The 13,006-nt window shown below is 41.7% G+C and overlaps 1 protein-coding gene across 1 annotated transcript in view; it reads right to left on the reverse strand.

Moving 5' to 3' along the window:
- The window catches only part of LOC144792865 (carboxypeptidase B-like), a 96,649-nt gene that overhangs the window by 75,550 nt on the left and 8,093 nt on the right, over nucleotides 1-13,006 (reverse strand). The window contains exon 2 of the mRNA XM_078668060.1: nucleotides 1,337-1,412. Coding sequence (XP_078524186.1) covers nucleotides 1,337-1,412 — 76 coding nt within the window. The remainder of the gene's footprint in view (nucleotides 1-1,336; nucleotides 1,413-13,006) is intronic.

The following is a 13,006-nucleotide window of genomic DNA, read 5'->3' on the forward strand; positions in this document are numbered from 1 at the left end:
TTCTGGAAAAAACAGGGAGGCTCTGCAGGGTTTAATAAGAACAAAATTATCAAAGCTATAGAGATTGGGGCGAACTGCTCTATCCGCAGATTCTACTCAGAGCTCTCTGCTATTAAGGCGGACGATCTGGATAAATATGGCGCTATATGGGCGGATAAGCTGGGGATAGAGCAAGACTGTTTCCAGGAATCACTAGAATTCTGACAGACCTTACTGTGCTCAGCTTGGTTGCAGGCCCAACACTATAAGACAATATATTCTCTATACTACACACCGGCAAGGATAGCTCAGTGGGGGGAACCACAGGGATTAGCTGCCCGCGCTGTGATTCCCTGGAGGCAGACATAATCCATATTTTCGCCCGTTGTTCCCAGTTATTTACGCTCCTAAGAGCCATAGAAACTTTTCTATCCAGGTCCTTGGGAATTGAGCTGACACTTACACCGGCCTGGATCATCCTTGGGGTCAGTGGAGAGCCTGAGCAAGGGTCTGATGCCCAGTTTTTATTTATGGCTATGGCTGTCCTACGGCTGTATAGCGAGGGTGTGGTTGGATAGAGCACCATCAACTCTACACCAGTGGTTGGCCTGCCTCCTCGCTGCATTTAACCTAGAAAAGGGCATATATGCAAGAAAAGGTAAAAGGGGTAGATTGCTAGGGAAGCGAAAATGGGAACCTATTCAGAAATGGAAAGAAAATGTTAAGGAACCCTCGGTAGGGTCTTAGCCATGAAGGATTGTATGGTTGTTTTTGTCTTTTTTTCCCCTTTTTGGTTTTTCTTTCTTCTTCTTTTTGCTCCCGACTCTCTTTTCCCTTCTCATTGTTGTTGTTTTTCTTTCAATTTAATTGATTCACGCTGTCTGTAAATTCTAGAAATATGTTGAGGAATGTACTACAACTTATGGAAATTTGGTGTTTTTCTTTTTTGCTGTGCTGTAACACCCAAAAACTTTTAATAAAATATTTTAAAAAATAACAAATAAATCCCATAGGATATAATGGGATTTATATTTTGGTAGACGGAATATCCATTACCATTGTGACTGAGTAACCCATCCGCCGAGATCTAAAGCAGGCCCATATTCCACAGATAGCACAGCTCAGAGTGAGTAAGGTTGCCTCTCTGTTTCTGTGCTGTATGTTCGAGCACTACTTCGGAGAAATTCTGAGTTAAATGTGTGAGCCTGATTGCAATCCATAAAACCAGTTGTGTCCTGCATGACCTCAGATATTCATGATATGTATATTAAAAACATGTGAAAACAGCAAACATTAAGGAGAACATTGATTTGAGGTGTGCAAGTTGTTTTGAAATAACTACGCAAGAAAACTGTACCTGCATTGAACTGGTCAGATCTGACACAAATGCTACCTCTTCTTCATTTTGCGGGGTTGCACGAAAAACCTTATTCCTAAGGATTTCACACAAAAAAAAAATTCAAATATTTTGTTATACATATATCACACCACTTATTGTAGATACACGTGTGAATGTTTATTTTGCCTTAAAATGTCTGTTCATCTTTCACTAATTGGAGAAAGCTCTAGCTGTCTTGCTGACTCATGAGTTCCAAAAGAACACAATAAAAGACATCTATCTATATATATATATATATATATATATATATATATATATATATATATATATATATATATATATATATATATATATATATATATATATATATATATATATATATATATATATATATATTCACTGAAAAAAACATAGGTTTCAGGAGTTATATAGTTAGGAATTAGCTTTTAAAAAAACCTTTGAAATTCACTCAAAAACCTATAAGTTTTAGTGGTGTTATAGTTAGCTGGACATTTTACTCATACAAAACCATTGAAATTGCTCCTATATAGTTAGTTGTACTAACTATATTTCGCGCACCCGCAATCCACTGCTGATGATGTCACATATTAGATCATTCATGACATGGTCAGTGACATCACTGATGACATCTCAAATGACATCACTGATGACATCACTGATGACATCATCCACGTGACAATCACATACACCTTTTCATACACTATTACAGGTTAAATGATAGCAAAGGATTCCTGAAGTGTTCTACCTGTAAAGCCTGCAAACATGGCATCAGCAAAATCGAGGTTAGTACACCACTTTCCCCATTTCCAATCAAAATCAAGCAAAAACTAAACTGCAAATCTGAATTTGCAGTTTATGTTTTAGAATGCCCTTGTGGGCTTAGATATGTGGGCAGTACAAGGCCCCAAGTCCACAAGCGAATCCTACAGCATCTGCGTGCTATTACCAATGCAGATACGACATATCCAGTAGCAAGGCATTTTGAGAAAACTCACGGGAAAGATGCCTCATTACTGAAGTACTATGTGATAGATTGTGTTCCTCCCCAGAGGAGGGGAGGTGATAGAGAGTCTTTGCTGCGTAAGCTAGAGACTCGATACATCATATCACTTGATACTAAGTCGCCGCAAGGGCTCAACATTGGGGAGGACTGCCACACTTATCTATAGTATTCTGTTTACTGTGTAGTATGCACTTTGCACTTTTTTCTCAGTACTGTGATTGCCTTGTAAACTATGAATTTAGACTAGAGAAATTATATTTCAACATGCTTCTTGGACCCTCCTTGACCTATTTTTTGTAAATGATCTTTTATAGATTAATGATTTAACAAAATTGCACTTCTTTTTGGTAGCACTTTATTGCCATTTGACATGTTTTGCACTAATTATGCTTATTTGCACATATTAGTATGTACTTTTTACCTCAGTGCTAGTGTATAGCTCACATGGGCTTAATTCTTCCTGAATTTATTGAATCCATGACAACAGGGATTTGCAGATAATTTCTCGCAAATTTCTTTTCATAGTTGCTTGTTTGAATTTGCATATGGAACTGTGTTTTTGGAATTTTAAAGGCACCATAATTATTTATAATTATTTATTAGGCTCTTAACTTTTATATTCATTTTAGAAGTTTTTTTAGCCGTTGCCATGAATTCTTATAACTACACTTGATCTCTGAGGTTTTACAAGTTGTGTTTATAATATGTATTTTACTGTAATTTTAACACAATTCATTGTCTTGTACATTTTATGTGCAAATACTGGCATTCAAGCTGCAACGTAATGTTGTGACACTTTTGGAAAAAACAGTATTTCTTCGTTTTCCATGACATGTGATGGCACTCTTGCACTTTAAATGGGTGGTCAGCCCCCATGACGTTGTCATGTGATCAAGGCTATCTCTAGCCGAAACGCGTCATGGCGGACTGGTGCTGGGCTAAAATTTAAATAAAGAAAAACTTGCTCCTTCCTGGGTCTCGCTGGTTCCTGTTTGTTCGTGTGGCTGTATACGCTGCGCTTGCCGGCTTTGGGAACTCAACATACCTCATATTGGAGAGATTGGGGAGATTGCAGTTACTTACAATGAAGTATTGAACTTACAAGACGGTAATTTACCGCTGTGTTATCCAGTCAGACCTAGAGTGCAAAAAAATAAAATTTCGTTCTACACAGTGTTTTCAAGTGACGCCCTTAAATCAAAAATTCTTTTCCAAATGGATGACGACGGAGAGAGGAAACGCGAAGCAGCGACTCTGTTCGCTAGGGCCCCTGGCAAAGCTTACACTGTGCCTATTAACAATGTAACTGTGGACAATAAATCCTTATCTATTCAGCTGAGGAAATATGAGAAACTTCGTAAGCAGGAAAGCCCGCGATGGTGGGAGGCCACCTCCCTGCAAGACTATGTGGATAAAGAAATGGTGCCACGGGGACTCAGGATTTATATAACCCCAACCCATGAATCACCTAACCCGCAAATGTTACAGGACTGGGCACTGAATTCCGCAACTAGCAGTAAAAACATGCTATTAATACTCATTAAAGATGCATGGGAGGAACGCGATGGTATCTTGAAACAACTCAAGGAACTAGATGATGAATTTGCCAGCCACCCTGACCAAGAGACTATCACCAAATTCAAAGAGGAATTGAAAACTCGTCTCAAAAAATATGAAGACGATATCAAACTCGGAAACAACGCAAGTTACATAGAGACTGCGGTGATTACGAAAGCGGGAGAATTCTCACATATAGCCCCAAATATGACTATCTTTATAATCAAGCTGGTCTTACTAAACAGAATACAGTCACCAGTACAGCATCGGTGGAAGCGGGCACGTCCAGTATACGCACTGAATCAGATAGCGATGCATCTGGACAAAGCACTAGTACCGCATAGGAGATGGAACCAATCACCAAGCAGGCCAATTTTTTAGACGAGTTCAGGGTTCTCAGAACACGACACAAGAAAGTCCAGGACCCAACCCCGATATTCCAGAAGAAACCAACACGAGGGCGCCCAAGGGGCAGAGGAAAAGGAAGGGGAGGTCTTTCAGACGACGACTCAAGCTCCAGCAGAGGAGACGAAAAGAAACAACAAAAACCAGTGGGAAACAAAAGAAGTGGTTACAAAAACAAAAAATAACCATGGATGCACAAATGGTAAACAAAACTATAATCAATCTCTCCTCCAGAACCCTCACATACTCTGAGAAACAAACTCTTTGTTTAGGTCTCACTTTTTGTCCCACAGAATTGTTTAATTATCCTGACACAAGAGTGGATATCTTTAAATTTACCAGGAAATTGAAACTTATGAAATGGCACTATCTCAAACATAACCAAGGAGTGGTATATACGGCAGGTGGAGGTGACCCTTTGGATACTATTCCTGAGGAAATATCCGCTGATATCATGGATTTGACTATTTGGGAAAGTCAACAGGATACCTATAATAGCAGTATGGAAGAGAATAGAACGGATAAAGCGGCAGGTTCTTCCTTTAAACCCAAATCTGTGTTTTGTCCCATCATGCCCCACGATTCTATCGATACATTCCACGATGTGGTTACTAGAGAACTGAAGAATCTCAAACACGCACCGAGAGCTAGCAGAAAGGGTGATTTCAATCTCACCAAAAGTCAGAGGGAATTCATTCTCTCATTAGCAGAAGACAAAAGTGTTGTTCTGCGACCTGCGGATAAAGGGGGAAACATTGTCCTCTGGGGTAGGGATATGTATGTAAACGAAGCATTGAGACAACTCAACAGTAGTGACTTCTATGTTAAAAGCTCTATGGTCCAGTATAATGAATGTATACTCGAAACCTGGGAATCACTTACTGAGTGGCGGGACAAGGGTTTATTGACATGGCATGAATTTTGCTTTTTGAAGAAAGATTATCCCAAGCTCCCCATATTCTACCTGCTCCCCAAGGTCCATAAAAATGCTCTCAACCCCCCGGGCAGACCCATCATCTCCTGCCTAGGTAGTGTCAATGAGAATCTCTCGCAGTATGTAGACCACTTTCTGAGAGAATATGTTTTCAGACTTCCGGCATATATCAAAGATACCACTGATTTTTTGAAAAAGATTGATAATTTACAATGGGTAGAGGGCTCTCTTCTCATTACCATGGACGTCAATGCACTGTACACGATCATCGATCATGTACAGGGCATGGAAGCTAGCTTGCATTTTCTTAGACAAAGGGATAATTGCTTCATGGACCATACCCACATGCTCATATACATGCTGAAAATTTGTTTACGGAACAATATTTTCATGTTTGATGGAGCAATTTACAAACAAGTACGTGGTGCGGCCATGGGCTCAGCATTTTCGCCTAGTTTTGCGAATCTGTTTCTAGGGAAGTGGGAGGAAGAAATCAGATCGGACAATGACCTCAAAAAATACTTTGAAAAAGTCACTACCTGGATACGATATATCGACGATCTGTTCGTCGTTTGGCAAGGTACACGTGAAGAAGCTGTCACGTTTATTGATACATTGAATCGGAATTCCTACAATATACATCTCACTCACAACATTAGTGAGAAATGTGTGGAATTTCTTGACACAGAAATAGAAGTCACCAATGGGCATCTCACGTCTAAACTGCATAGAAAGGACACCGCAGGGAACACCCTCCTCCATGCCCTTAGCGCTCACCCGGACCCTCTTAAATGGAGCATTCCGTATGGTGAGCTACTCAGAGCAAAGAGAAATTGTAGCGATGAGTCCACCTTTTTAGCTGAAAAAGACTGCATGTTGAACAGATTTAGAGAGAGAGGATACCCCGAAGGTGTACTGAATAAAGCTGTCCAAAAAGTCGGGAGTGTGGATAGAACGAAAGCTCTCAATTCGACACCCTCAGACATAGGCAGTGATACCCAGAATAACGTGAGAGTTATAACCACCTTTAATCAGGAATCCGATAAAGTACGTAAAATACTTGCCAACAACTGGAAAATCTTACGTAGTGACAACATTGTAGGTCCCCTCCTCACCGTTAGACCCCAAATTACTTACCGACGAGGCAGGAATCTGAGAGATATGCTCATTAAAAGTGACATAACTGACAACAAAAAACGCACTCAAGGTCTTAGGGGGTTTTACCCCTGCGGGCATTGTAAAGCGTGCTCCAACAGCATTATGGTGAAGTATATCAACATACCAGGGAAGAAGGAACATAAATCTATTCAGCAATTCCTCACCTGTACCACCACGTACGTTGTTTATATACTCGAATGCCCATGTAACAAAAGATATGTGGGTAGCACCACATGCACAGCCAAAAAGAGAGTAATGGAACATCTTAGGGCCATCACCCATGTTGACAGTCACTATCCTATTGCAAGGCACTTTAGAGAATTCCACAACTCAGACAACTCTCTGCTCAGGTTCTTTGTGGTAGAACAGGTAAATGTTGGAAGAAGAGGAGGTAACCGTGAACTGGCACTGAGGAAGAAGGAATCACGCTGGATCATGGACCTCGAGACAAAATTTCCGGGAGGGCATAACTGGGACGAGGAGCTTGCCACTCATTTACACGAGGGATAAATATTCTCCCTCACCTCTCCCCCATATACTTATTAACAAAACCCACTAACCCCCCCCCCTTCCCGGGGACCCCTCAGTCCTATGAATATTATTGTTAGCTTCAGAACAAGCTGTGTACAATGAATAAGTTAAAAAATATAATCATTCATGTTTTCCTTTTTCAGGTTTACATTGATTTTATTTGATTTTAACTGTATGTTTTATGTGTATTTTTCAGGATGTGATGGAGAATTCCTGTGCTCAATCCTGTCACATTTATTGTCACGGTCCTCTATCATGTGGAACTTTGGATGAATGACACTACCACAAGAATGAAAGTAGAATTTTCACTTTTTTGATTTCTTTGCACTCTCCCTGCTGTCCGATGTATACCTATTCGATTTGCTTGCAAGACTTTTCTGGTACATGGCTAGACATGTCATTTGACCAGTCCATGTGTTGATTATTGTTCCAGACCGCCGTAACCAATGTACCTAGTGAATTTGGCTTATGTTCACATTCACGACTGAATAGCTGTTTTAGTTGGAAGGGCACTAGTCCTCATTCTTCTTTAAAATGTTGCGTGGCAATATTTTGCGTGGTAATATGAACTTGTTTAGCAGGTACTGTCCTACTACGAGATGTATTAGTAATAATTACTTTTATTTTTCATTTGAATAATTTTCAAAGTCTAAGAGGGCACTTGTCCTTAGATTTGTTTAATTTGCTGAATTTTGTTGCATTAATTTGTGCTGCATTATTTCCTTGTTCTCAGGCACTGTCCTAATACGAGATACAATGTTTACCTTTCACCAGTCCAATATGGCGGTCGTTTTACTATATTACTTTAGTGGAACTGCTTGTATGTCCTTTGTCTGTGTTTATGATTTTACATGATCGAAATGTATAACTCATTGTCACCAGCAGGGGGTTTTCACGTGTGATCAAGACAATCATTTGTCGAAACGCGTAGCGTGTTGCTGGATAAATAAATCCGCTTTTCTGCAATTTCCTGAGTGCGTCTTGTATGCTTTTTAAAGCAACCTGTGGATCTAATATATATATATATATATATATATATATTACCTACTGGCGGTCGCCAGTAGGTATATATAGTTAGGATTTTTTCTCTATGGGTTTTTTGAAAATTCTATGTCTAATAACTTTGGCGTTTGTGGACGGAATCGGCTGAAATTTTCAGGACAATGGCACATTTTGTTTCTGAGCAGCCCTTGAAAATTTGGGGGGGGTTCGTCCAGTGGGGGCCGAGAAAAAAGGGGGGTCCCAAAACGTGTTTTTAACATTGAGTTTTCCATAGGGCGGTTGGCCTCACTTTTAGCCCGAACGGCTGAATGGATTTGCACGAAACTTGGCAAAATTGTAGGGACTGGTAGCCCGATGTGCCTTTTGTAGGTCTCAATATATGTGCTCCAGTGGATTTTGAGAAATTAACGTTTAAAAAAAGATATATATCTGTAACAGCGGACCGGTTAGCGCTCTGGTTCGCGGACTTTTCGCGCAACGGAGCTTTGTGAAGCGAAGCTGATTGGTTCTCCGGCGTCTGTCAACATTCCAAACAGTCCGTAGCGGCCGCCATCTTGTCTCTCGGTAGGATCGAGAGACAAGAGGAGGTCAAAACAAAGGGGGAAATAACTATAAGGGGGCATAGTAGATCCTCGCTGACCCCCTAGGTTTGATGTGGAGGTTTTAAAAGGGCCCGCGGGGCAAAAAAAAAACTAAATAATAATAATCGAACGGCTGAATGGATTTGCACGAAACTTGGCAAAATATTAGGGACTGGTAGCCCGATGTGCCTTTGCTAGGTCTCAATATATGTGCTCCAGTGGATTTTGAGAAATTAACGTTGAAAAAAAGATATATATCTGTAACAGCGCTCCGCTTCGCGTACTTTTCGCGTTACGGAGCTTTGCGAAGCTGATTGGTTCTCCGGCGTCTGTCAACATTCCAAACAGTCCGTAGCGGCCGCCATCTTGTCCCTCGGTAGGATTGAGAGACAAGAGGAGGCCAAAGCGAAGGGGGAAATGACCATAAGGGGGCATAGTAGATCCTTCCTGACCTCTTAGGTTTGATGTACCATTTTGCCAAGTTTGGTGTAATTCCGTTCAGCCATTCAGGCTGTAGACGTATGTAAATGTCCTATGGAAAATTGCATGGGGAAAACACATTTGAAAGTGTTGAAATTTAGAACCAATTAAAATGTTACTTTGGTTTTGTATTTGTGTGTGATGAAAGTTAATTGGTTATGTATATATGTCAAATGAGAGGAAACCACAGCCATTTTGTGATACTACTGTCTGAGGTACATTTGTGAGGAATTTTTGGTGGTGAATTTCTGGTGTTTGATTTACACAGTACTAACACTTCTGCTACTTTTAAAAAGGTGAGTTGTTAATTTGTAAGGGGAACTATGTTGTACACTTGAAGATAATTTGAAAAATGTTTTCTGTTATTTATTTGCAGTCCTTCTGTTATACTAAATACTTGATGAAGTTAGTTTTATATTATGTATTACTAAAAACGATAAATGAAAGTGATTATTTTTTTCTGCAATTTACAGCAAGCAATTTCAAAATAAAATGGCTCACAATGAAGAGACCGTGGCAATTTCTTTTGAATTGTCCACTACATTGATTGAAATTGAGAGCACCAATAATGAAATATTGTCACAAGGAGGACATGACTTGTATGATTCCATTAGATTGATTGAAATGGACAGCACCAAGAATGAAATATTGTCACAAGGAGATGACTTGAATGATTCCACTACATTGATTGAAATTGAGAGCACCAATAATGAAATATTGTCACAAGGAGGAGATGGCTTGTATGATTCCATTAGATTGATTGAAATGGACAGCACCAATAATGAAATATTGTCACAAGGAGGAGATGACTTGAATGATTCCACTACATTGATTGAAATTGAGAGCACCAATAATGAAATATTGTCACGAGGAGATGACTTGAATGATTCCACTACATTGATTGAAATGGACAGCACCAATAATGAAATATTGTCAGAAGGAGGAGATGACTTGAATGATTTTTTTGATCAATCTCTTGATGGCGAATTTATCGAGTGTTTGGAGACCATAGAGTTACAAGAATCATCATTGCAGACTTTTAATGAGGAGATTCCAGATGAGATGATTGAAGAGGAAATTACTGATGAGGACATGTTACTAGTTGTTTCAAATTTAGAAAATTCTGAAGAATAAATTTATATTTAGAAATCAAAAATTGTTTGAGACATTATTTATTTTTATTTTTAATTTATGAGGTTGTAGCGAAGTGATTGTAGTATAAAATGAGACTTATAGTATAGAGTGCAACATTTTTATGTTACATGGTAAGTTTACTCATATTTACTTCCCTTCTGCCACTATATTATCTCCAATGTGTATTTGACATCTCTTCTTCATCTCCGGCCTCCTTTCTCTCACTGTGTGTCTCCGATGCATCTTATCGCTGCTATTTTGTGTAATTACAGAAGAGAGTAAAATAAAATAGTTCGGAACGTGAAAAGGGGGCAAAGTAGAGTACTCCTCACCCCCTAGGCCTTTTTAGGCGGTCCCAAAAGGATCAGTTTCTGCTTTCCTGAGAGATTATGGTATGAGTTCCATATACCACAATAACTTGCATTACAACATGCAAGATATCTATCTCCTATTACCAACTTTTGGAGATATTCGCGCTAAGCGCGAATATCTCCAAAAAGTAACACCTGCCCTGAGCAGTTCTTAGCCATGTTATCCAATGGGAGGTGGATAACATGGCTAAGAGTATTAGCTCGGTAATGCATGAATATCGCTGAGTTTTTAGCGATATTCATGCATTGCGGCCGTTTATTATCGCATTTGCGATAAACCTTGATAATAGTAAGGTTTATCTTCGATAATTTCTGACGATGCTTAGTGGTAAAAAATTGGTTGGTAAGCATCGTTAGCGATAAATATCGCTTAACTTTGGTAATATGCCCCAACGTCTGTTAACGTTCGATTCGAAGGAAATGAGGAAGTGTTGAAAAACATTGTCTGCGCCATCTTGCCTTTTTTGAAATGCCACACTTTTGTCGTGCACGGCAGCCATTTTAGATGTCTTGACCAGACCCACTCTCTGCACGCTGTCGATTCGTAGCATGGCTCCTCACCCTCGTAAGCATCTCCCCCAGGCACTGGTCACCACCGCTCTCTGTCTTATGCATGGGCAATAAACCTTCCCCCATCTGCGCTGCTCTTCCCTGAGAATCACACTCTGTGCCCGCCCGACACCTCCCTTTCGCCCTATTCACTACCGCACCCTCTGACACTCCTCTTCCTCTGTGTCCGAATGTCCAGGCCGGTCCTAGGCTATCAGCTAGCCCTGCAGATGTAGTTTATGGCCCCAGCTGTAAAGAATCACCCCTCTTCAAAGGAGTTATAGTAGATCAAGGCCCACACCCGATGTGATCCGTCACAGCACACGCGTTCCTACTATCTGAAAACCATCCTGTATTGTGATTGGGGAGGGGACCGAGCCTGAAGCGGAAGATTCCAGGAATGACTCTTTGTACATCAAAGTTTTTACAATTATGTGTCACATTAAAAATATATAGCACTCCAACAAAGTAGTAGGAATATAAAACTTTAATAACATATAAATATATACAACAAAACAAAAACAGTAAAAACATTTAAACAACGAAGAGACCGTGGCAATTTCTTTTTAATTATCCAATAGATTTATTGAAATTGACAGCACCAATAATGAAATATTCTTGTCAGTAGCGGTCTGTTGTGCGAATAGTTCCAAGGCAGCAGAACGCGCTGAAATCTAGATGGCACGAAAGTGATGTCTAGTAAGTTGCCGCCCAGCAAAAAACGGCGTGGGGCGCCGCGGGGGTGAGTGAGTCCAGTAGGCACCACAGCTATTCTTACCGGCATTGCAGAATTACTGCTGGGGACAATGCCTGTGCTGTAGCAGGGTCACAGCAGAAACAAAAAGGATTCTGTTGAAGATGTTGTTGGTTTCAATTTGAAAACAGTTCTGGTGTCAACTGCTATGCTAATGTAGTGGTTAATGTTTTGTTTTCTCTAGAAAATGTAAAAGAGGGGGAGGCAGTCCAAAGTTCCGTTAAAAGGGCAAAGGAAAGGATCGGTGGTTTGAACTATCAGTCAAAAAGGGGAGGGGGTGCAATAATTTTTCCTACCGGGTCACACTGTGCTTTCACCGGAAGTGAGGTCTGCAGGATTGTAGTAATTCAAAGTGAGGCTGGCGCCAGCATGGGAGCGCCGACGTCCCGCGGATACAGTTTCGTCACTCCACGGGCGATCATGGCAGTCATTCCCCATCGGGGGTCGGAGACTCCCGCGGCTCCTCTAGAATCTTCAAGGTCGTGGAGGACTACGGTGGTGGAGTCAACCAGTGACCGGGCCATTTCTTTATGTTGGGCCCGCTCTTGCCAGGTCGACAGCCATTTTGAGAGTTCGGCAGCTACCGGCGATTGCGGGGTCACATGAGCGGACGGGCTCCACCCTGCCGGGCGAGACGTTGCAGCATGGCCACAGTGGAAGAACCGTTATCTAGGTCGTTCCGAAACTGTGCAGCACTGTAGTTGTTAGGATGCCACCGCCTGGAGCGCTGAGGGTGCAGCTGGGAAGCCTCCACCTGGGGAGGCGGGAGAGGCCTGTTCGCACCGTCTCTCCCTCCCAGTGCACCCCACGGCGTCTCGCTTGAGATTTGTTATGGCCGGACCAGGCGATGAGGACGAGGGGGGGGTCGGAGGCATGTGCAAGACATCCCCCTCCAGTGTTGTCGCAGCCATTATAAAAGAAAGAAGTGTCCCGTCCGACTTCGGGCCGGGCTTCCGGTGGATGTCGGCCGGACGCCCCTGGCTCTGGCCCCATGAACGGGTTTCTTGGTTTATCGGCTGCAGCCGGATCCCGTCGGCCTCGGCCCCCCGACCGTTGGTGGTCGGACCGGAAGAGCATGTGGCGGGACTACCTGCAACTCTCAAGGGCCACCGCGGCCGGACTGGGAGAGAGAGGGGAGGGTCGAGGAGACATTCCCCCCCCCTGCAACTGTTCAGCGTTGTAAAGGCAATCCCCTGGCCGGGTCCCGC

The sequence above is a fragment of the Lissotriton helveticus genome, chromosome 11 (assembly GCF_964261635.1).
Source record: "Lissotriton helveticus chromosome 11, aLisHel1.1, whole genome shotgun sequence".
In the NCBI taxonomy this organism is placed as follows: domain Eukaryota; kingdom Metazoa; phylum Chordata; class Amphibia; order Caudata; family Salamandridae; genus Lissotriton; species Lissotriton helveticus.